We start from the raw sequence: 26,971 nt of genomic DNA, 5'->3' as shown, positions 1-26,971 counted from the left end.
GTGAGGAATTGTGTGCATAAACTAAAAATGTGGGATACACTCAGCCATGATGGTCACAATAAGAATCAGCCCATAGTCATTTTCAGAGATAGAACTGTGGACAGGCTGAGATCTGCTAGAATGGGAATTTATACATTACAGGCAACCATGACTGACCTAGCCATTTTCATAACTATGATAATAACATATTTATTTCTATACATATAGCATGATTTTATATTTTCTTGAGTATTTAATGTCTATTACAATGAGTATATGCCTGTGTATTAATCAATGAACTCCATATTTTGAAAGTTTTTATATTAGCCATCTTTGCTAAAAATCTTTGATATGACTTAATAATTGATAATTATATTCATAACTTAAGATCATAATATTTTGTTTATAGATTTACATGCAGAGAAGTATATATTCAGAGTTTTTAATAAAAAAATTAATATAACCAATATACAAATATAAGGCATATCTATAAAGCCACTGGAAATAGTAGAAATGTCAATGATCCTTTTTCTCTTTTTTAAATTTTTTTTTAGTTGTATATGGATATAAGGCCTTTATTTATTTTTATGTGGTGCTGAAGATTAAGTCCATTGCTTTACACAGGCTAGGCAAGCACTCTACCACTGAGCTACAACCACACCCCGATCCTTTTTCAATAGTATAAAATAAAACAAATACCAGTGATAACAATTAAAATAAAATTTAAAGTCTCCTGTGAATAACTTAGAAAGTTAATCTACATTTGTAATAGGAAGTCATTATTATAAGACAGGAACAGAGAAAAAATGAACAAAAAGATTAGTAAAGTTATATAAAACATACATATAAAGGAAAATGAACAGCATATGTCCCACATTGCTGTATCTTATATTAGCTGCTTACATTAAAAAGTTTTTCCAAGTGGGCTGGGTTTGTGGCTCAGGGGTAGAATGCTTACCTAGCACATGGGAGGCAGTGGGTTCAATCCTCAGCACTCCATAAAAATAAAATAAATAAAATAAAGGTATTGTATTCATCTACAACTAAAAAAAAAAAGTTTTGCCAAGTATTTGCCATGATAAATCGCTCAGTCATTGATCTAGGTCTTCCCAGGACTTGCACAAAGAAATAACAGAAGCACAGCTCAGACATGCAAAGTGAAACATGGGTCCTGATAACAAAGGAGAAAATCAGGAGAACCCTCGAAGAAAAATAAGGACTCGAAAGTCAAGAATATCACCTTGATTTTCGATACTCTTTAATACAAGTGGCAGTTTAGGTCTTAGTCTTTTGCTCTTTGAAGCCAAAAAAAATCAGTTTTAATATTTGTGAATCACTTGGCATTGTTGGGAAATTCAGGGATGCACCAGGATGGCCAATGATCAGAGTATCTAAGAGTCATGGCTGTTGTTTACCAAACTAAGTGAGGGATGACAAAAAAAACTGACTCATACACATCAAAATAAAACACATTAATCATTTCAGATAATGTAATTGTGTCCCTTAAAATACCAGGACCCCAAACACAGGATGTACAAAAGAAATTATAAGTCTAGTGAAGTGAGTAGAAATCTAAAAAACAAAAACAAAAATAATAACCCAGTATTATGTCACCATGCCAGCAATAACATTTACAACAGTGCCGTTGAAAACAGGCATGTCTAAGTATAAACTTAATGCAAATTCCTATGTGAAGAAGCTCACAACATTTTACAAAGTTATGTACATAAAAGAAGTATTGACTTGAAAAATGAAGTATGTAAGTGGTTAAGATCTTACAAAGATACAAGTTGTAAGGTTTTATTTATATTATTATGTGTACTTTTCTGTATGCTTAAGGTCTTTCATAATTAAAAAAGAAAGAAAATATATTAAAAAAAACAAGAGGTAAAATCTCTTTCCAAACAAAATATTGATAAAATAAAAAAGTAATAAATATTTGGTATTGTTTTTTCTTTAAAGTACAATTAAATATAATAATGATATTTAACATAGAGTTTATTATAATTTAAATTAAAATTCACTTTAAAGGATAAATGCATATTTCAAAATTGGAAGACCTACTTTAAAATTATAATTTTATAAAAAAACAAACACCAACAAGTATATCAGTAATTCTACAAAGCATTTGATACAACTGGGTAATCATTTCTGAGCACACACACACGTATATAAAAGTCAATGAAATTTTTAAACAAAAATGAGAAATAAAAAGAATATGTTCAGCTTTAAATAAGAGTAAAATTTATGTAATTTTCCAGTAAATGGAAGTGATTGGGGGGATGTGGGGATAGGAAAACTAGTAGAATGAAACAGACATTATTACTGTATGTATATATGTGACTCATGACCAATATGATTCTGTAACATGTACACTCAGAAAAATGAGCAATTATATCCCATCTATGTATGATATATCAAAGTGCATAATGCAGTCTACTGATTAAAACAATTAAACTAATTAAAACAAATACAATAAATTTTTAAAAAAGAATATGTCTTAAGCACATTATCAAGCATCATATTCTGATTGAAATGAGGATAAAGACAGACATGGTTTTTATTTGATTTTGTACCATTTGAAAAGTTCTTCTAATAAAGTATATCTAGAAAAGATAAATATCAAAAACATCATGACACAATATCATATAATTTTTATAATATAAAAATAATTTATATCAGATTAACATTTCACTCTGTAGACTGAGTATAGCAGATTGCCCTTCCCAGTGTGAAAGGCCCTCATCCAATCCAATGATATAAGTATAAGGAAAATCTAAAAATACAAACTAATAGCTACTAGTAGAATAAATAAGTATTTAGAAAACATTGCTGAGTGATAACTGATTTCGATATTATGCTGCATCATCAACCATTCCTAGACACTACTGAATGTTTGGGGTTTATCTTCCATTTGAGTGTGTTGACATTTGTTTTAGAAATCTGCAGTTACTTATTGGATCAGTTTGAGTCTTCTGAGGTTTGGGTTTAAACTTCATTGGGAAAATGCTAAGGTATACTATGGTAGCCCTCCTTCTAATGCACAAGTCTTATTAGGTCATTATCAAATGGCCTGGTGGGGGTTGAAGGAGTTATCTCTACCACACTACATAGAATTAAAATGTCTCCTAGACTTGTATGCACTTTGCAATGGGTATTTCTTGCAATTCCCCAGAAATCAATGTTTGCTTATGCTGGGGAGTTTCACTGCATGCAAGTTAATATTTAGTCAAGAATTCAAGGGAATCACTGTGCATATATCTAGATTTTTTTTCCTTGTGTTTTGCTCCTTCTTGTTCAGCATTTTGGCATTCAGGTTTCTACTTCCTCCATCACTCAGACTTTGTGGATGGGTGCCATGTTCTTGGCAGAATCACACTCCCTGCATAACTTTTAGAAAGTTGCCTCTTGTCAGAAAACCTTAGTGATTGTAAGGCTCATCTCATTTGGCTATTGTCTCTCAAGGATCACCATCTCATGATCACTGCTGTCTAACATCCAATGTTGTTTTATCCTTTTTAAAGTTGTTCACAATAGTAGCATAAATCCAATCCAACACAAACAAGTCCAGTTATATTCCATAACTGCTAGAAGTGAATGCTCTCTGTCCTCTCCAATTGTAAAAAATAATAACAATAAAGAGGAGACAGATAAGGTGCAGAGGAAGGGAAGGTGGCAGAGTGGCTCTTTGTCCAAGTGGCCCCCGTTTATTTATACTAATAGGTTACGTTAGATCATTAGTACCATAACTACATTATTGTTTAGAGTATCAGTAAGGTTGCTTATTCTGCAGTTACATTTCACAGTTACAATATGCAATGTCAGGAGCTTTGTGCAGTTCTCAAGAAAGTCCATTGTCTGAAGTTACTGTTAGGCAGGCAGATCCAAGAGCACCAGAGCTTGGTGAAACATTGAGTTATCAAGCAAGCAAGTTCCTTTATTCCCAGAAGTTATGTGCCTAAGATTAAGGTCAAAGCTGATAAGACTCTAGCATGGAGGGTATTACCATACCAACCAGGCTTCCTATGCCTTTGCACAGAAACTTTCCCAGGCACCAAGCATGCCTCAGCCATGAAGTCATCAGGAACCCCAACACCAAACACAGAACCCCTACATCCAATTGTCTTTGAACTGGCCTTATAATCACACAGGTTTAATGATTAGTAAGTCAATTAACTTGTGACACTTTGTATGAGAATCATACTTTTAAATTTTTATAAAGTGTAAAAATATTTTAGTTATATTCAGTTGTGATTAATCATCTCTCAGGAAGAAAGAAATCTTTATGAATGAAATGACATCAAATGTGGGATATAGAGTATCTGTGGGTTTTGCTAGGGATTGGTTCCAGAACCTTCCACCTTTATGCATACAGAAATCCATGGAGTCCTAAGTGCCTTATTAAAAAATGGTATAGTATTTTCATGTAATCTACACACATCTTCCTGAATGCTTTAAATCACCTCTAGAACACTATAATACCTAATACAATGTAAACACTATATAAATAGTTGTTATACTGCATTGTTTGGGAACAATAGGAATAAATAAAGTCTATATATATTCAATATAGATACTTTTTTTCTTCAAATACTTTTGATTCACAGTTGGTTGAATATGCGGATGTAAAACCACAGGGAAACAAAAGGATGAGAAATGGAGAGGAGTAAACTTATTGTACTGCTGTTTTAACTGAGAATTTCTATTATAAAACAGAAATAGAAAAAGAGGTAGAGAGGGAGAGGAGAAAGAAGAAGACTGAGATCAATGGAACCTATATTTTGTACTCCAAATTGATAATATTGAGAATCAAAGTAATCAGAATGTATGAGAAAGATTGATAAAAAAAGCATATGAAATTTAAAAAACTGGAGCAGCCCAGGGACTGCCTTTATCCTATTTTCATTTTTTGCACCAATGCATGAAACAGGCACCCTTCCTGCAATGCCTCATGTGGTCCTGGAAATAAGACTGCTCTAAGTGGTATTAAATCTTCTGCACACTGGGTACAATACTCCTCGGTAAACCCCAGCACAGTGAACGATCATATTCTTACAAGCACCAATACCAATTTAGCAAAAGGAACCAGAATTTACAGTCCAGATTATAGCAAATAATCAACATTCTCCTCCTCTGGCTTTCAGCTGGGAGACAAAACATTAGAAATTTTGAGGGTCTTTACCATCAGACATGTCCCCTAGGAGTAAATCCAGGTTGCCCTCTGCTTGTTAGAGACTGCTAGGAGAGGTTGAGTATGTGCTTGAAGCTGAGCGCTGGCATTAAGTATTGGGACAAATTTCTTTGACATCAAACTTAGAGAAGTAGCACTAAGTGCTGAAAACACTGAGTCATCAATAGCAAAATGTCACTGGCTTACAGCCCTTCCCTAAAATAATGCTGGGGCACCATGAAAAAAGTTCTTGTTAAATCCAAATGCTTAATTATGGATCACTTAAAAAACTGGCATTGCAATTCTCCTTCTCTTTTAAAGCAATCTCTGCCTGAAGGAATATTGACAGCATTCTGCACTGGCTTCACTAGAGGATCCTGTACACGTAAAGAGTTGGAAAAAAGGATGAAGTATAGAAATAAGGTGTGTTTTGGAAGCACAATAGTAAGACTATGAGAAATGGGGAGGAAAGAACTTATTATACTACTATTATACTGATAAAATCCAAGTTCTAGCCTGCCTAAGTCCTATGTAGTTTCTTTGCTAAGTTTTCCTTTGTGATCCTTCTTTAGGTATTGTTCTGGTGACAACATAAAAATTCAAGTGACTGTTTGATGATGAGGTTTTATCTAGAGAACTCTCCAATGAATCCACTGTCTGAGGGGATACCTAGCTAGTTCCAGCCTTCCCCTGAGGCACTCAGTGAGAAGCAAATCAATTATAGTTCAAATAGGTTTGCTAGACCTAAGTCAACATTCTAGAGAAGCCTTTCAAAGTCTTGCTTCTGAAAAATACACAGCAATTTGGAAATTCATTTCCAAGACTTTCTTTCCTTTCTTCTATCAATATTATTGTTTAAGGAATTCCTTTGGCAAACTTCCAGAGAGAGCCATAAATATAAAACCTATATTTCTCAATGGAAAACTTTTGTAGGGATTTGTAACATAAATGAAGTAAATCAGATATTCCTTCAGATATATGAGGGGCTGAACTGATTCAAATAGTCTAAGACATCTGTGTCTAGAAATTTATAAACTATAGTGAATAATATATGACTCTATGAATACACATCAGCATTATTTTGAAGTATGGAGGATCAGGATAAAACATGTAAAAATTAGAAAAATTTGTATAATAAATAACGAACTATGTTATATATGTGTATATATATATGTATGTATATATATGTATGTATATATATATGTGTATATACATATGTTTGTATGTATGTGTAACTACATATGTGCATTTATACACACATAGCCTACCTTTAAAGGGTAAATACTACTGAGAAAATTTTCGTCTATACAATTTCTTATATAAGCTACTTTTCAAAGTAAAGCATTATAGGAAAGTGAGCAAGTTGGACTCAAAATATAAATGACACATCTGTATGCTATGGGAGTAAGAAAAAAAACCGGAATATGAAATAAATAAAACACAAGGCTTTTCATTTTCTTCAAATTCTTCCTTGAATTGTGTTTGGCTCTGCTTGATTCATTTATAATCTCCAGTTCTTCCCTGTACAGTTTTAAAATGCTCTCTCTACAATTTTTGATATCTTTGGCCTTGTTTGTTCTTCTAAACTGTTTGCAATTGGTAGGAACTTTCAGGTCAGTAACCTAGTCATTCAAAAGTAGTTATCTAAGGCCTTATCTAGGGGGACTACTATCAAATTAGACAAAAGTCATATTTCACTAAGGAAAGTGACATTTTATTTCTGTAGATCAAGTAATAACTTTGGGGGTGGATATTTTCTGTACAGCTTAAAACTGTACTGCTATCTGTCTCTTGTTTTACAAACACATTGTAAATAATGTTAAGGGGAAGCTTTGGTCTTATTTTATTCATCATAGTTGTCCTCTTCCTCCTCTTCCATCAATACTATATCAAGTTATGCTCCATTATTCACTTTATACTTATTATCTCTAATCTTTAACAATCTGGAAAAACAACTGTCATGGTCCTCATTTCCTAGAGTTAAGGAATCTCTGACTCAGAAGTTTAAGTAATTTACCACAGTCATACTTAAAATCATAAACTTATTTATGTTTTTAACTTAAAAGAGTTGCCCTAGGAGGAGGGAATGCACATAGTGAATTGATGCCCTTAGCACAGTGTCACTACAGACTATCAAGGGAGAATTGAATAAAATAATAGTAAACACAATCTTTAAATTAGCACATGGTATAGAGAATAATCGTTAAATAGTTGTTCCTTTTTTGTAAGAAATACACATCAAAGGCCAGTTGAACTTTAGGCACAGAGATTCAGCCTTTCCTGTGATCATCATCTTTGTCAAGCACTGATCATGCTCCTGTGATTTCAGGGCATTATGCCAAGACCTGGAAACATGTCAAAATTATGCAACATATCTAGATACAGGGAAAATTATCAAGTCGTCTCTCTCTCATTCTATTTTGAAGTCCTATTTACACTGGAGAATGAGCCCAATGTGGTCAGACAGACGAGAATGACCATGAACAAGTGTTCCAACCTCTTCATAGTGTGTTGTTAGGAAACAGCCTTGCATAGTTTCAGCACTGTATTGGTCACATAAGACATACTCAGTGAAAGTTACTGTTATTGTTGTCAGAGCTGTTATTCTTCTTATTATTATGTAATTTTGAAAGTCCACAAGGAGTTGAAGGAACAACCCTCTCATGTTATGTTGACATGGGAATAATTGTCATCTTCCAGATACATGAAAGGAGGTTAAGACTTTTTTGCAACTTCTAAACGGTCCAAAAATAGAATCATTGTATGTGGGAAAATAAATCTTAAAGAAAATAGCCACCCCAAAGAAGCAAATGCAGATTTCTGAGTCATCACAATCTTATGCAAATGTCCCTTCAATGAAAATTTTAGCTCAGTGGTCAGAGACGTTGACTTGAGAGAGCAACAGTTTCATTGCAAAGTGACTACCCTTAATGCAATTTTCGATAAGTTACAATAAAAATTGAGAAAGATCATGACCTCTACATTTAATTAAACTTCTTCATTGTCATTAAAAATATTTCCATTATCTTTCCACAAATTGTCAGTATGACAGTTGAATTCAATTTATTCTATTCTTTACTTCTTAATATTAGAACTCATACAATATGTTGATAATCCCCATTTTCTTTTTCCAAACTTTATGCATAAATGGAAGTTTAAAATATCATAATTTATCTTCTTGAAATATCGAGTTGAAGTATGCTACTCGAAGAATATTTATTTTGTCATTTTCCTTTTGTTTCAATTTCAATAAAAAGAATACAAGCAAATGCTTTCAATTTAAGTGGTTTTTTTTGGGGGGGGGAAGGGGTCAGCTTTGGAAGAAGTAGGAACATAGTAAAAGAAGACTTTCTCTTTGAAAAACAGCTAAGGCAGAAACAGATCATCACTAACAGAAGAAAAATGGCACAGCGGAGTTGAGCTCTTAAAATATAATTGATTCCACCAGAATAAAAATGGAACAGAACCAAGAGATTATAATGAGAATCATTTTGGTGCTAGAGAAGACCCTTTTAACAATGGGCATACAGTCAGATTCTACTGTGATTATCATAGGCTCATTTTCCTTGTTCATGTTCCCAAGAAAAAAGCCTCAAAAGAAGCAATGGCATTTTAAATTGCTCAGCATCACTTGCAAATTTTTTTTCTCTCTCTCTTTTTGGTGTTCCCAGGAAAAAAATTATTTTCCCATGTTACTAGAAGAATGGCTTGTAAAGCAGCACTGTGAATATACAAAGAACAACAGCAAGGGCAGCACTGGAGAATTAGGGCACGGACAAAGAAAGGAAAATTACCTGTGGGCATTTGTTCCATGTTCCCCATTCAGACATGACACATTCACTAGGGCACAGGAGGGAACAGGGCTGAGTTTCCAGGGGTGTTTCATCACGGTTGCACAGGGTACTGTCCACAGCTCCACCTTCACTATCAGCTGTATTCACACACCTGTTAGGCAAGACCACAAGATAGCTTGATTGCTTAAAAGAGTAGAGCGTCAATTTAAAACACTTATGATGTGTCATAGCTACTGACCCTTCAAAGATACGTATATTAAAGAAAAAAGGTTAACAGAAAAGCTAAGCAAAAAAAAAAAACTTTCCTTCCTTAGTCAGTGGTCCTTTATTGAGCAATAACTCAGTACAGGACTCTTTATTTAGCAGAGCGAGAAAGAAAAATGGAAAGATTACAGAAGGTGGTTATCCTTGAAGAACTCCCAGTCTCAAGAGACCCAGAATATATTTACTCAGGTCTAGCACTGAGGGAATATGCCTTTTACTGTAATGAATCCTGAAGGCTTTTCTGAGTAAATCCATCACTTTGTAATAACCAGAGCCTTCGTACTTCCTGTGGATTTCCTAGAAGTTTCCAAATATATTTGCCAAACCTCCCTAATCTTTGTCCCACACATTTAAGGTAATAGGAAAGTAATATGAAAATCAATTGAATATGTTATTCTTTCAGGCATTTTTTACATTTCAGTATGGAATTTTGCTGTCACAAAGCAAAGGCCATAAACAAGCACTGTCACACAGCTCAGAAGCACTGAGCATAGATGTGTACCTTATACTTGCTTGGCCAACACTATACCTCAGGATTTGAGGTATGCCCAGGAACTGATGAGAATCATAATGCTATGGTTATGGATAATGAAGATTCAATAAAAACTAAAGAATTAGACCATATACACACATACAAATGGTTTAAGTAAATGTTGAAAATATTAAGAGTTGGCAAAAATGTGGAGCAACTGTAATCTTACTCTGCTGGTGGAATGTAAACTGTTTTTGAAAACTGGCTAGCAGTAACTACCCTATATAAGCCAATATTAATATAACTCATAATGGTGATGAGGTACCATGGGAGGAATGGAGGAACTTTAGGGGAGGGAGAAAAAGGAAGGGGGTCAAGGGGTGGGAATGATGGTGAAATGAGTTAGATATCATTACCCTAAGTACATGTATGAAGACAAGAATGGCGTGAAAGTATTTTGTGTATAATCAATGACTTGAAAAATTGTGCTCTATATGTGTAATATGAAATGAATTGCATTCTGACATCATTTACAGCAAATTAGAATAAATAAATAATTTTAAAAACAGAAATGAATACAAATCCATATCAAAACAAGAGCAAAAGCTGATGGGAAATGTTTACAGGAGCACTAATCATAATCAACCAAACTAGAAACAACTCAGTTGTTCTTAATAATAAAATAAATATATGTGCTAAATTCATTGGGTTAAATACCATAGAATAATTAGAATATATAGACTACTGTTATGTAAAAGAGCATGCATGGGTGATGCTCATAAATGCAGTATTGGATAAAGAAAGCCAGAAAATACACACACACACACACACACACACATATTATGATTCCATTTATACAAAGGTAGGAAAAATAGAGGCAATATTAATGTATTGTGTCAGATGTTAGAATAGTGGTTACCCTGGGGGGGAATGATTAATGATTGAGAAGGGCTTAGATGGTCCTGGTAATATTTTGTTTCTTGACATCTAGTCTGGTTACACAGGTGTTTACAGTGAGAATTCATCCAACAAGAACACTCCCTGCCATGATGGAAGCATTTCTCTCTGCTTATATCTCATAAGTTTATTTTTTTATGGTACTTATTTTTCATACCCAGGGGCACTTAAACACTGAGCCATATCCCCAGCCCTTTTTTGTATTTTGTTTAGGGACAGGGTCTCAATAATTTGCTTAGGGCCTTGCTAAGTTGTTCAGGCTGGCTTTGAAATCATGATCTTTCTGTTTCAGCCTACCAAGTCCCTGGGATTACAGGCTTTGCCACTGTGCCCAGTGTCATAACTTTATTTTAAAAATATTTTTTTAAAAAAATATTGAACAGAGTCAGGCTATGTGCAAGTCTTCTTTGCTGGATGTTGAGATACAGTTATTATTTATTAATAATTATATATTTAGTAAATATTTTTGAGGGCATATTATGTTTTACATACCATGCTCTAGCTGAGGGGTTGGGATACAGAAACAAAACAAAACAAAACAAAACAGACATGGTCTCTTTCTTTATGGATGTTTTGCTCTAATGATATTGATAAAGGAGAAGATAAAAATGACAATGCCCTTAGCTGATCTGGTAAGTTCAGGTATGGCAAAGTCATAACAGTGCTGTGCTGAGGAGCTTGGGTGCTCCTCAAATCATGGTATACTAATGAATTTTATCCTATGACTTAGGAGCTTCTTTACATTCAAATTAACAATCGAAAAAGATGACTCGAGAAGTGTGCAGTCTCTTATCAGTCAGTGAAAAATACAGATTTATGAGATGTAAGTGATGAAAAATTAGATATTGTATGAAGGAGGTTATCAGAGAGAGGTAGACATGAGATGTTAGTAATGCCCTCTAATGTAGAGAGGCGTGGTACAGTGTCATCTACGGACTTTGTTCTCTCCTGTGGTAGTTGTCAGCAGGGGAAGGAGAGTCCATGGGATAGCTTGGATCTGTCCCTAGACAAACTGAAAAAATGCAGAAATTCTTTCCTTCCTGCCTATGCATACTCAGCTGATGTTCTTTTATTATTTCACTAAGAAAAGAAGAGAGAAGACTTCTGGGTAATGATATCTTATGAATGTATGCATTATTTTCTGTTCACTCCCAATATGCCACAAAAGCAATAATAAAGGAATTTGTTACCAAAGCAACAACAACAATAATAATAGTGGGGGTTGGAAAGGCATTACCTTACAAGAATGAAAACATGGGAGAGGACAACTGCAAAAATGGATGATAGACAGGCTCACAGTAACTGCCTTAACACACCGAGAAAACTGATTTCTAAGCTTTCAAGCAACAACAATAAAATTACTCCATTCCTTCTACAGAACACATAAAAAATTCCGGATATGTAGCACCAAGTATCTGTAGACATGGGAATGAAAATTAAGCTGAAAAACTGGAGGTTTTATTGAAGTATGTTTTAAGAAGTACCCAGCTCCCCATATCCCCTCCCTCCCTTAACCCATGCAGTTGAGTGGTTGCCCCTCCCCCACCCCTGTGGGTAGCTGAAGGTTTGTTATCTGGAGAGGGTCTCAAAAGATTTACAGACTAGAGAACACCATAACGAAAAGAGGAGCTTAAGTAAAAGTTTACATGTTAAAAAAAAATCACCACAATTTGGGGGCTTCAACAATGAAATATACTTATAATCCTGTAGCATAGACATCCAACATGGGCCTCACTGCACTACATCAATATAGCAGGTGCATCAGAGCTTTGTTTCCAGGGATGAATCTGGTTTCTTGACTTTTGCATCACATCCCTTAGCAGCCCCTTCTCCACCTTTGAAGCCAGCAGCTTTGCATCCCTCTGTGCCTGGCTTTTGTAGTCACATCTTCTTTACTTCTGCTCTTAAGAACCCTTGTGGGCTAATTGTTCCTCCCCCAGGCAACCCAGGAAAATCTCCCATTTCAAGTTCCTTACCTTAATCACATCTGCCAGGTCCATTTAGCCACAGGTAACCTACTTACAGATTCTAGGACTATGATGTGGATATCTTTGGGGACCATCATTCTATCTGCCACACACAATTTCTTCTTTCATTGGGTTTGCAAATACTGGGTGTTAGAATTGTCTATTTTACACATGATAGACTTTTCTGGGGATTCTTTCCTGTCTAAGGGTAAGATGTAAAAGACTGAAATTAAGGATGTTCTCAAACGGAAAAAGAGTTCTCCCCTACAGATCCCTTACCTCTCTCTTCTTGGTCATCATTGCACTTGTACTCAAACTTCAGGGAATTTTCTGTATTTGCTATCAATGTCACTCTCCCTCCACTCCATTATTACTTCCTGAACACACTTTAATTGTGTTGTTATTGCCACTGAAGATAAACTTCTTATCAAAATCATCAACAGACTCCCCATTAAATTCAGTGGTAAATTCTTAGCTCAGTAGACATCTGAAACAACTGATTACTTTATCTTTCTTGAAAAAATTCTCTGGCTTGTCTTCTCATTTTCTTTGTTTTCCTCCAATTCCCCAGACTCTAAGTTTCATTTTTAGAACCTTTCTCTTTGACTCTTTCTAACCATGAAAGTGGTAGCTCCTCAGGGCTCAAAATTTTATCAAAATATACTAAATTTATAAGCTAACGACACTCAAATTGATAACCTCACTGTCTCTCTTGAACTGCAACCTGTAATAGCTCAGCCAGTAGGCTAAAGTCACATCAGATCTGGTATGTACAAAAGCTGACTTTTGCTTTTTTTCTCAAACCTGCTTCTAATGTTTCCCAATTCAACAAAATGGTGCCATCTTGCCTACTCTTGCTCAGGCCCTACAAACTAACAATCTTTTTTAATCCTCCTCCCCCTCCCTCCCCCTCCCTCTTCCCCTCCCCCTCTCCCCTCCTCCTCCTCCTTTTTTCTTCAGCAAATCCTATGTTTTAGATCTTCAAAATGTATTCAAAGTTTGACTTTCTCATCACCTCCACTGCTATTAAAATCCAATCCAACTATCATCTCCACTGCTACTAAAATCCAATCCAACTATCAACCCCTCTCACCAGGAATTCTGCAAGGACCCATATCTATATCCTTGCTTCTAAAATAATATTTTCAAATTTAAATAAGACAATGTAATTCCCTTCTATCCCAAACCTTCCATAGCTTCATGGAGTCATGCTGCTGTTAGAACAACACCCTGTCTTTACTTTATTTTAGAATGTACCACATGGTATGAATACTGGCATTAGCCATATGGGACATCTTACTATTCTTCCAACAAGCCAAGAAGTTTCCAGTTTTACACAGTCCTTCCCCCTAGGATTCTCCTTCTGTACATCTTCACATTCATTCAGGTTTTCTCAGTTTATTTGGGTCTATGCTTATACATCATAAAATTGTATCTTTCTAAAACAGTAATCCCCATCATTCCAACTCAGTTTTATTTTTTCTTCTTGACATTTCATAAAACAAAGACATCTCATTATATATGAACTTCTGAGCTTAATTTTTCTCTACTGATATACTGTGAGTTCCTTGATGAGATAAACACTTTTTTTTTATGTTATGTGCCTTGAGCAGCATCTAATGTATAGAAAGCAAATGATCCTAAATGTGCTTTGATTTGTCAAGTGATTGCAATCCAGGACAAACCCTAAAGATATTCTTTAGTTCAGAGGTTTTAAGAAAGATATGTTATGGTTTGGATGTGAGGTGTCTTCCAAAAGGTCATATGTGAAACAATGAAAGAAGGTTCAGAGGAGAAATGATTGGGTATGAGAGCCTTAACCCAATCAGTGAATTGATCCCTTGATAGAATTAACTGAGTGGTAACTGAAGGCAGGTAAGGTGTGGCTGGAGGTGGTGGGTCATTGGGGACATGCCTTTGGGGTATATATTTGTTGAGCTGAGCTTAGTCTCTCTCTGCTTCTGATCATCATGTGAGTTGCTTTCTTCTGCCACACTCTTCCGCCATGATATTCTGCTTCACCTCCAGCCCTTAAGAATGGAGCTGGCTTCTATGGATTGTGACCTCTGAAACTGTGAGCCCTGAAATAAACTTTTCCTCCTCTGAAATTGTCCTTGCTGCTCTTTCAGTCACAGCAGCAAAAAAGCTATCTAAAATAGTATATAAACTGTTTTATTAATAGTTTTTATAATAGTTTGGAATGCAGAGTGCCTGGAAGATTAGCTTCACGTATTTAAATGTAACGATGCACATGAAGCATGTTATACAATGATTACATAATAGTTTGCTAGGACTGCATAACCAAATACCATATACAGGGTGGTATCAACAGCATAAATTTATTTTCTCCTAATTCTGGAGGTTAAAAGTCTGAGTTCAAGGTGTTGGTAAGATTGGTTTCTTCTCAGGCCTCTCTCATTGGCTTGCAGATGGCCATCTTCTCTCCTGTGTCCTTTTTTTTTTTTTTTTTGGTACCAGGAATGAAACACAGAGGTGATTAACCACTAAGCCAGACCGTTTTTATGTTTAATTTTAGAGCAGGATCTCGGTCAGATACTTAGGGCCTCAATAAGTTGCTAAAGCTGGCTTTGAACTTGCAATTCTCTTGCCTCAGCCTACTGAACTGCTGGGATTGCAGGTATGCACCACTGTGCCTGGCTCTTGTGTTTTCATGTGGTCTTTTTTCTGTATGTATCTGTGTCCTAGTCTCTCCTTATAAGGACACCAGTCAGATTAGTTTAGGACCCAAGCCAAGGACTTCATTACCTTAACTATCTCTTCATCTCCAAACATAGTCACCTTATAAGATAAGAGATTAGAGCCCTGACTCATGAATTTGGTGGGGGAATAATTAAACCATTTTAGAACTCATATTTGGTTCTGTGTATGTGTTTTTTTTTTTTTTTAAATCAGGTTCCAGAGGTTTGAGCTGAGCAGTATGGCTGAAAGACACCCACCTGTGTATTTTCTTCAACCTGATGCAATTCTGCCAGTACTAATTTGTTTTCTTAAAGTATTCTGTCTCTCTTGAGATTTTCTTTTAATATTGCTAAGAAGTGGGAACGGTACAAGAGTAAGAGATGCCACATCTCATTTGCATATTACTGTATCAACTGGGTTGGCCAGTCTTTCTTCAAAACCATGTGAGAATAAGACATAGGAGGAGATTTTGAACAGAAAACGGTAAAAGCACAAAGTTTGTGAAAACCTAAGCACATGATTTCTAGGAGAAAGAGCAATAGACAGAAGGAAAGAAAGGGACTTGGTGTACTAGCCATTTTCTTGGGTTGGTGATAAGAAGCACCTTAATAATTTTGCCTTCAGTTAGACTACATGCCTACCTGTGATTTCACAACTTAGGGAAGGTCAAAGGTATGTGCTGCTCATAGTGGCACACACCTGTACTCCCAGCTACTGTGGGATCCAAGGCAGGAGGATCACAAGGTCAAGGTGAGTCTGGGTAACTTAACAAGACCACTTCTGTTTTAGTCAGCTTTTTTGTTCCTGTGATTAAAAGACCTGACCAGAACAATTGTAGAGGAAGAAAAGTTTATTTGGGGGCTCATGGTTCCAGAGGATTCAGTCTTCAAAAGACTAACTCCATTCCTTGGGGCTCAGATTGAGGCAGAACACTATGGCAAGGGGTTGCACATGATGATCAGGAAGTTGAAGACTCCACTCACCAGATACAAAATACCTACACCAACACAACCCCCAATGCCCACCTCCTCCAGCCACATCCTTCCTGCCTTCAGTTATCACTCAGTTAATCTCCATCAGAGTATTAATTTACTGATAACTTTAAGGCTTTCATAACCCAATCATTTCTCCTCTAACCTTCTTGCTTTGTTTCACACATGAGTTTTGGGGCACACTTCACATCCAAACCATAAAACTATCTCAGAATAAAAATAGAATGATGGGGGTGTAGCTTAGTGGTAGTGCACCCTGGATTCAATTCCCAGTACCAGACCCAAGAAAAAGGTGGTTATATACTGAATTACTGAATAAAGTTTCATTAATGTTGAATAATGGTCAACACACTCATAAGCTCTGCTTAGACAACTGATTTTCATCTCACAGTTAACTCAACAGCCAGCTGATTTAGGCACTTTCTGCCAATTTAAAATGGCATTTCATAATTCTGGCAAAAATACTATTCATATACAACTAAATAGTTGACTATACTATGTTTTCTTTATTTTACATAATAATTATTGTGTATGAATATTTTAACTTTTGATTGTAAGGTCTTTTATGTTTATTGCCATTACCCTTATTGGATAAAGAAATGATTTCTTTATTCTTTCAAGTCATTTCCAAACAAACCAACTTGACAAACTCGTATCAAGTGTATCCTTTGGAAACCACTGCTGTATTTACAAAACAAAACCTTTAAGCAAGATCTCTCAGCACAGCATTTCCAAATTCCCTTAGAGATGTGCTCTTTTTATATTAAAATCCACAGCTACTGTTCATAGGCATGTCATATTTTAGTTTCCAAAGCTAATTGTGGAGTTTTAAATTGACTTTTTCAATCTATAGGCATCCCAAAGTAGTAAACATCCATCAACTACACTAATGATAGTGTGGAGAGAGATAGGGAAACAGACAGAGAGAGAGAGAGAGTGAGTTAAAACATCCTAATCTGTCAGCACTGGTGGCCAAGCATCAATGGAGTGATACCAGCTTATTCCATGCGCTGGCTTTCCTACCAGTTGAAATGCAGGAAACACTATTGGGGCTGCATTGCAGAGGAAATCTCATTAAAACAGGGCTGGTTAAAATACATATGCTTCCAAGGATGCCACGAAGATGAGCAAAAGCCAGAGTACATGGTGATAAAGAGCAAGGTATAGTTGGATAGGGAACACTGTTGTTTTCATTTTTTTAAAAATGTAAGTTCTGATGTTCCCACCTCCCAAATCTCTCCGTTTTCACACACCTGATTTTCCTAGTTTGTGTTCCTCTTCCACAACGCGGAGACCTCAGCTCATTATTGATTTTGCATGGAGACCAGTTTTCTACAACCCAGGAATACTGATTGCACTCACTGTAACACGGGACTGCCTCATGCACCTGTCAAGAACAGGAAAGAATAAAAAAAAATTATGTGGAACTCTCTAAGTTATAGAAAAATCACTTATCTGTTAGTAATACCTGCTGAATATAACCCAAGAAATAACACTCTGGCCCAGACTGCCAAATTACATTCCTTGGAAGATGTGGTTGACTTATCTGAATTTACTGAGTTGCCTGAAGAAGCATACAGGGAAACGCTTCAACTAAAATATGATCTATGCCTTCACAGAAGAGAACAAAGGACAGGAATTTCTTAGCACCATGAATAGAAATTCCATTATCATTTCCTCAAAGAGCTCACATGGTATCTGTGAGATGGTCCAACTCTCAACTACATGGCATATTGTATTCTCAGATGTACTTTTGCATGTCAATTCAAACAACTATGTATTAAGAAATTTCCTGCTGAATATAAGCATTCCTAAGAATGCATAAGGCAAGTGGTATTATTAGCACTGAAAATTTCTTCTTATGCCTCCAAACAGTCAATGCTAATAGGCAATCATTTAGCCTCTTGGGCACTGTGGCTTCATATGAATGGAGTTGTTTGTAGGATGTTTTCATAGCATGGCTAACACACACACACACACACACACACACACACACACCACCTCACAAGACAGTTACTGGCAGACTGTTAGTGGTTCCTTGTGATTACTGACTATCAACATTTATAATTTTATGGTGAAAACAATGAGTACATTTAGTAAATTCTTAGGCAACTTCTTTTGCATTTGTTTGTGGGATTTTTTTCCCCCCTGAAATAGCATCTGAATGGGCAGCCAGTTCAGTTTGTCAATCTTTTTGAAGCTGCATTTATCAGTCATGTCTCCTCAATATGGAACAGAACCTTATCCGTAAGTCAGAGAAGCAATGAAAAGAAGGCTGCTTCATAGCATGATTCCACCCAGAAGGCTCCAAAGATGGAGCTAGTACAGGTGTACTGGAAAAGAACGAACGGCTCACCAATTACCAATACAATTAATTAATGCTCTTCCTTTTAAATAAGAATTTAATACTAGTCCTTCCCTCCTTTTGCCTTTCTAATTCCATAAAAGTGTGAATGATGACTAGGCAGTGCTTTCCAAACACAACCACTGGTTGTACGTTCCCACTAAATTCGAGGGCGAGCACTCTGTAATGGGATAATCAGAAAACAAGATTGGAGCTCTGTCAGCACGTTAGCCGGAAATCAAAAGAGAAAAGGTGATTTGTGAGGCTACTTTTTGGGAGTCACAAATAATGTCAGAAACCATTTTTAACCATGGGGTTCTATTTGGCTCTCTCCCGCAGAGCTCCCAGGGAAAAGAGAAACCACAAGGTAAAGGATATGTGAGGGCAAAATCAAAGGAGATGGGAAAAGAGAAGTGGAAATGGACGTGAGGAAAGTAAGGAATTAAGTAATAAATGGATTGCATCTCATGCTGTGAATGAGGACAGGAGTGGAAATGAAAGGGTCAGGAGAGGCTCCAATATGAATAAGGAGGTGAGAGTTTGTAACTGAGAAAAGTCTGCCCTCCAAAATTCATAGGGTAGTAAAGAAGAAAAAAAATCTACAAAAATGAAAATGCATGACCCCAACACAACAGATCCTAGGAAACAGAGCTAGCAGTGGAAGGTGGAGCTGGCACGATTGCACCATGTACATGATGCTTTCATTGACTTTATGGGTTGTTTCTAAAATCATCAGTAAATATCAATGTAAATTAATTTAAACAAAGCACTTTGGCTTTCATATGAAATATAAGAAAGTATCTCCACCAAAAAAAAAAAAAAACTTTTGACAAATAAGGGATAAACTAAAAATTTATTTAAAAAGCATTTCCCCTATGCATGAACCTAAGAGCAAATGGATGGCTATCCTCTTTGACATGGATGTATTTTTTCCTAAAGCTATCAATACAAGGTAGAGCGTTTATGTCCCCTTCTCTTTCATATGAAACCCAAGGTCAGAATGAGAAGGAAAACCTGTCAAGTTGTATGTTCCTTTGGTCTAAACATTTGATTCCTTATTCATGTATTAGCTAACTGCTTTAACTCTGTATGCTCCCATGCTTCCCCCTGTGGCAATGTAGCTAACCACAAGGACAGGCTATTGGAAGACAGGACAGGTCTTTGTGGGAAGATATTAAGCTATTTTTCTTAACTGTGAAAACAATATTTCTTAAAAAAGATTTCCCATCCACATGGAATTACTTGATCTGTTGCCCCTTATGTGTCTAAGTTTTATATTTTTTGGTACCGGGGATGGAATCCAGGTCCTTGCAAATGCTCGGCAAGTGCTCTACCACTGAGCTATAGTCCCAGCCCATCTGCTATTTAAAAATGTCTTCATGCTATTCATTCTACCTAACAAATCTTTGTTCTTCTTTCAAAGCCCAAGTAAATCCTTCCACCTCCAGAGTTCAGGGTTGGCATGCTTTGGGCTGAGGCGTGTGTGGTGGTTTGGGCCCAGCAGTGCTGCTAGGAGAACAAACATGTTTGAAAGTCATCACCTTGACTCCTCTTCTGTGTTTCTTTTCCTCTCACTACTTTTTTCTTTTCCTCACCTTAGTCCTAAATACACGTAGGGCCACTTTGGACCTTAAATACTGATCACAGAAATGCAATTTGTACTCTATATACCTGCACAGGCCTGTAAGTCCTGTGTGTCTCCTGGGAAAAAGAAAAATAATAACTAGTGAGTCTCAGGCAGGGAAGGGTTATGTATTCATGAAGTCTATATTTTCCAAGAAAATGGGGTGAATGGAGGTGTCTAATCAGTATTTATTGTGTTGAAACTACTTTTTGAAGAGTCCCAGGCTGTAAGTAGCCTTCATTTAATTCTCTAGAGAAAACAGGCCGAAAGAGGTGCTTAAAGCACAAAGCACAATAAGAAGGAACACAATGGAAACATTGCCTTTCTCTAATGTAATTTGGGTGAAGAATAGCTATCACTCTGTCACTAAAAAGTGCAGCTTCACAATTCTGTAGAAAGAAAAGGCTGGCCTGGGAGAACTTCGAGAACTGGCTCCTTAAAACTCCAGTCTACTGGGCAAGGACTCTTACCTGGAGGACCAAAAACACTCACAAAAGGCAAGAATGAAACAGGGTATTCAAGGATAAAAATTTACTACCCAGGTGCCTGATTTCTTCTCCTAGTCTTTAATGTTCTAGCTATTGAATATTGTCGTTTCGTTGGTGCTTATATATTATTGTAGTTTTATAATGGGAATGTGTTACAGCATGGACTTTATCAGGGAATCATAAGAAAATATTCTTAAGGAGAGAAATGAGCCATGATAAAATTAAATGAAAATCATTTCACAAATTAGAAAGAAAATGACAGGGTTTTTTAGATACTTAAAAAAAAAAAAATGCCAGGGAAAAATCTAAATCCTATCAATGCAATTAAAACTAAAAAAACAATTTGAAAAATTGACAAAACAATAAAGCTGGTTCTTTGAAAAAATAAATAAAATTGACAAACTCTTAGCCACTCTAATGAAAATAAGGAGGGAGGAAACTCAAATTACTAAAATTTGTTATGAAAAAGGAAATATCATGACAGACACTATTGAAATACAGAAGAAAATTAGAAACAATTCTGAAAATTTATGTTTCAGGAAAATGGAAAACCTCAAGGCACTGACAAATTCCTAGTGGCATACGATCAACACAAACTGACTCAAGAGGACATACAACATTTAAACAGATCAATTTCAAGGAAGGAAATAGAAAATACCATCAAAAGCCTACCAACCATGAAAAGTTGGGACCAGACGAATTCACAAATTCACAGCTAAGTTCTATAAGACTTACAATGAAGAATTAATACCAATACTTCTCATATTATACCATGAAATAGAAAAGGAAGAAAGCCTTCCAAATTCATTCTATGAAGCTAGTATCATCCTGATACCAAAACCAAGGCAGAGACACATCAAAGAAAATGTCAGACCAATATCCCTGATGAACATTGACGCAAAAATTCTCAATAAAATTCTGGCAAATTGAATAAAAAAAAAATTTTAAAAATAGTGCACCATGATCAGGTGGGCTTCATTTTAGGGATGCAAGATTGGTTCAACATATGGAAATTAATACGCATGATTCATCACATCAATAGACTTAAAGATAGGAATGATATGATCATATCAATCGATGCAGAGAAAGAATTTGACAAAATAAAGCACCCTTTCATGCTTAAAACACACAAAAAACTAAGGATAGTAGAAACATACCTCAACATTATAAAAACTATCTATGCAAAACTCAAGGTCAACATCATTCTAAATGGAGAAAAATTGGAAGCATTCCCTCTAAAAACTGGAACAAGACAGGGATGCTCTCATTTGCCACTTCTATTCAACACAGTCCTTAAAACGCTAGGCAATACAATTAGACAGACACAGGAAATTAAAGGAATACAAATAGGAAAAAAAAGAATTCAAGCTATCATTATTTGCTGACAACATGATTCCATACTTAGATGATCCAAAAACCCCACCAGAAAATTTCTAGAATTAATTAACAAATTCAGCAAAGTAGCAAGATATAAAATCAATACCCATAAATCAAAGGCATATCTGTACATCAGTGGTGAATCCCCTGAAAGAGAAATTAGAAAAACTACCCCATTCTCAATAGCCTCAAAAAAAAAAATCAAATACTTGGGAATCAACTTAAACAAAACAGGTAAAAAAGACCTCTACAATGAAAACTATAGGACACTAAAGAAAGAAATTAAAGAAGACCTCAGAAGTTGGAAAGATCTTCCATGCTCTTGGATAGGCAAAATTAATATTGTCAAAATGGCCATACTACTCAAAGTGCTATACAGATTCAATGCAATTCCAATTAAAATCCTAACGTTATTCCTTATAGAAATAGGAAAAGTAATCATGAAATTCATTTAGAAAAACAAGAGACTTAGAATAGCCAAAGTGATCCTTATCAGGAAGAGAGAAGCAGGAGGCATCACAATACCAGGCCTCAAACTATACTACAAAGCTATAGTAACAAAAATGACATGGTATTGGCACCAAAATAGACTTGCAGACCAATGGTACAGAATAGAAGGCACAGAGAAAAACCCACATAAATACAGTTATTTCATATTAGACAAAGGTGCCAAAAAACATATATTAGAGAAAAGATAGCCTCTTTAACAAATGGTGCTGGGAAAACTGAAATCCATCTGCAACAAAATAAAATTAAACACTCTCTCTCTCACCATACACAAAACTCAACTCAAAGTGGATCAAGGACCTAGGAATTAGTCTAGAGACCCTGCACCTAATAGAGGAAAAAAGTTAGGCCCAAATCCCTATCACATCATATTAGCCCTAACTTCCTTAAGACTCCTAAAGTGTAAGAAATAAAATCAAACATTAATAAATGGGATGGATTCAAATTAAAAAGCTTCTTCTCAGCAAAAGAAACAATCAATGAGGTGAATAGAGATCCTACATTTTGAAAGTAAATTTTTGCTAGATGCATGTCAGATAGGGCACTAATCTCCAGGATATATAAAGAACTCAAAAAATTAATACAAAATACAAACAAGCCTAGTCAATAAATGGGCTAAGGAGTTGAACAGATACTTCTCAGAAGAAGATATACATTCAATCAACAAATATATAAAAAAATGTTAAAATCTCTAGTAATTAGAGAAGTCCAAATCAAAGCTAATCTAAGATTTCATCTGACTCCAGTCAGAATGCAGTTATATCAATACAGACAACAATAAATGTTGGCGAGGATGTGGGGGAAAAGGTACACTCTCATATATTGCTGGTAGGACTGTTAATTGGTGCAAGCAAACTGGAATGCAATATGGAGACTCTTTAGAAAAGTTGGAATAGAACCACCATTTGACCCAGCTATTCCACTCCTCAGTCTATAACCAAAGGACTTAAAATCAGCATGTTATAGTAGCACAGCCGCATCAATTGAGCCACAGCAACTCAATTCACAAGAGGTAAACTGTGGAAGCAAACTAGATGCCCTTTAATAGATGGATGGATAAAGAAACTATGATATATTTACAAAATGGAATACTATTCAGCATTAAAAGAGAATACAATCATGGCATTTGCAGGTAAATGTATGGAGTTGGAGAATATCATACTAAGTGAAGTAAGACAATCTCAAAAAAACAAAGGCTGAATTTTCTCTCTGATAAGTGGATGCTGATCCATAACAGGGAGAGGGGAGGCATGGGAAAAATGGAGAATCCTTGATGGGCAAAGGGGAAGGAGGGTAAAGAGGGTGCATGGAGCAGGCAAGATGGTGGAATCATGGACATCATTACCCTAGGTACATGTATGACTGCACATACAGTGTGACGCTACTTTGTGTACAATCAGAGAAATGGAAAGTTGTGCTACAATTGTGTAAAAATAAATAAATAAATAGGTAGGTAGATAGTTAAATAAATAATTTTTTGGGGAAAAAAATCCCTAAATCCTCTGAGAGCGACATGGTTTCATTCTACAAATAGATTTATTTATTACTTCTGAATTGGGGACATGGGTTTTTATAATTTTGCCAGTTCCAGATTCATATCATAAATGCATTCATTTAGTTTTTTTAATATTAAATAAGCCTCTGCTTATTGCAATTGATCATTTTTAATGATGTACTGCTTTCTGATATGTAGACTGACTACCCGGCATAAACCTGGGACCATGGTCTCAATCGGAAGGAATTTCATGGGTCTGATTTTCTATTGCAATCAACTTCTGCTCCAGTGAGGCTCCCAGTCAAGACCCAGGTAGAATTCAGGCTTGACATCTCCTCCATGTTGGCTACTGTGGCTATACAGTAGAACTTGGAAATCAATTCCAAGGCCCATCTGGAACCAGAAATGCTAACAAGTCAGACCAGGGTCTTTCCCATTGGAATGTGAGAGTAAATGATCGCTAGGAGTAGTGAGGTCTTTTAGTAAAGAACTATGGGGTCCCTTCTCTTCCCATTGTTGTGAGCCCTTTATATAAGATGTACAAATTGCCTCTGATAAAGTCCAGGATGTTCAGTCCTTAATTCAAAGAATTTCCCTCCTATCCCTTCTCTATCTATCCATGCTTTCTCTCTTTCCCTTTGGCTCATACTTTTCCTCCACAGGGGTTCCCCGGGATACATGCTCCCACAACTTACAAAATTCTGACCTTTTTCTTATTCAGTCAGTAACTAAGTTGTTCTTCCATTCTGATGGGTACAGAAGACTGGAAAGTATCACATTTATACAAAGAACTTTTGTTTCTATTATTGTCAATCATGCATTTATAACTGCTTACACACAATGCAATAAATGCAATGCTAAAGTTCAGTCCTAATGCAACTATATCCACATGCTGTACAACTGTGTCCATTAATAATCTCTGGTCAGCAATGTTATCAAAATAATGTTGTGTAGAACTTTATATCTTATAAAATATATTCTATGTCTTAAATCTTGGTCAACACAATCAAAGTTTGTATGATCCTTATTTACAGAAAATAATAAACTCTGAAGAAGGCAATGACTGAGTTGGTGATCCAGCTTGAGAATCACATTTTTAAGAGGCCAGTGATCAGCTCTGCCCAACAGCTCTGCTGGTTTAACTTGTTTGGGCTTATCACCATACACCAAATGAAACAATGTTTTCAATGCTAATATAGTCAGCCTTCTGTAACAACAAGCACATATTCAGATTCAACCAACTGCAGATCAAAAATATTCTAAAAGAAAAAAAATGAATTTGCACTGAACATGGACAAATTTTTCCTTGTCATTATTCCCTAAGCAATACAATATAACAACTATTTACATATCATTTACATTGTATTAGATATTTTCAGTAATCTAGTCATGATTTAAAGATATATGTGGATTATATGAAAATAACATGCTGTTTTACATAAGAAACTTTAGCATCTGCAAATTTCTGTATCCATAGAAAGACCTGGGATAAGTTCCCCTAAGAATAATAACAGATAAATGTAGTTCTAAATTCCTGAAAGAGGAAAGCCACAAACTGATTTTTTGTTTTTTTGGAGGCGGGTTGTTGCTGGGTATTGATCCCAGGGATGGTCTACCACTGATCCAGATCCTTAGTTCTTTTTTATTTTTATTTTGAGACAGAGTCCTGCTAAGTTGCCTGGGCTGGCCTTAAACTTGTGATCTTCCTGCCTCAGCTTTCCAAGTTATTACAGGTGTGTGCCTCTAGGCAGGCAAGTTATTTATCAGTTAAATGATGCCAATTTTCTTATACAGAAAAAAATTTGCATATGCAATTTGGTATTTGAAGGAAGACTCCTTTGACAATTTCAAAATGTCAGAATGACTTTCAGAAAACTAATTTCCAAGTTCAAAGCAAGACGGGCCTATGTTTTTAGGGTGATTGAACTTCTTCATGTGAAAATGGGCAGATTTAAAAAAAAAAAATCCACCAAAGTTTAAAAAGTAGAATCAGCAGGAAAACCACTATGCCTGTCACTTTGTGCTATGGGTCATTTGCAAGGGCAGCATTTAGAGTTAGGTTTTTCTGGAGATCCTAGGTCCACTGATCAATACTCAGAGGTGTTGTAACTGCCAATGTTAGTTCCGATACTCAAGTGTGAGGCCCTGCTGCCCTCTGCTTCTAAGAATTCTCACACACTAGCTTCTGTAGTTCCACAGAATTTGCAAAGCCGTTCTCAGAATTCCCTGAGCTTCCTATCAGGCCTAGCTATTAAGATTCACTATTTATTTTAAATTACATTATGTTTTCAATTTTGATGTTAAAAATCTAAAGATGAGCCAAATAATTTGAATGAGCCTTATGCAAAAAAAAAATTACTAACAAATAAATTATTGAACTTTAAAGCCAATGGGAAGTTTATTAAAACAGTAACTGTAGCAGCTTTATTTCCTGTCTCCTAAGAACAGTTGTTTCCAACCTGGATGTGCAGACTCTAAGGACGTAGCCTAATTACAAAGGGCCCACAAATGCATTCATATACCACACCTTGCCTGTAGTCTCAATGAATAACATAATCTGAGACAAGTTGGGATCACCTCTTGTCAAATGAATATGGCACTGTTGTGATTAATGAAATTTTAATTTCATTTGACAGCACTGATGAATTTGAATTAGCTTTTCTTTCATTTTAGGTTCTTTCCCAATCTATTCTGACTGAGAGGATAAGATCCTTGTAGAACAAAAACATAGGGAGCTTCTGTCTTTTCATATAAATAAGAGAAGAAATTGATTATTAAGAGGCTATAATCTAAGTCATATTATTGCTTATATTTGATAAAAGACATGTAAAGTCCTCCTTC

The 26,971-nt window shown here is 35.8% G+C and overlaps 1 protein-coding gene across 1 annotated transcript in view; it reads right to left on the bottom strand.

Annotated features, from left to right (window-relative positions):
• Thsd7b (thrombospondin type 1 domain containing 7B) overlaps positions 1-26,971 on the bottom strand; it is a 932,734-nt gene that overhangs the window by 77,792 nt on the left and 827,971 nt on the right. The window contains exons 16-17 of the mRNA XM_077798343.1: positions 17,549-17,682; positions 8,944-9,094 (exon numbers count right to left, since the gene is read on the bottom strand). Of these exons, the coding sequence (XP_077654469.1) occupies positions 8,944-9,094; positions 17,549-17,682 (285 nt within the window). The remainder of the gene's footprint in view (positions 1-8,943; positions 9,095-17,548; positions 17,683-26,971) is intronic.

Source organism: Urocitellus parryii, chromosome 1, assembly GCF_045843805.1.
Source record: "Urocitellus parryii isolate mUroPar1 chromosome 1, mUroPar1.hap1, whole genome shotgun sequence".
In the NCBI taxonomy this organism is placed as follows: domain Eukaryota; kingdom Metazoa; phylum Chordata; class Mammalia; order Rodentia; family Sciuridae; genus Urocitellus; species Urocitellus parryii.
Note: the sequence above shows the minus strand (reverse complement) of the source record. Positions and strands in the feature narration are given on the sequence as shown.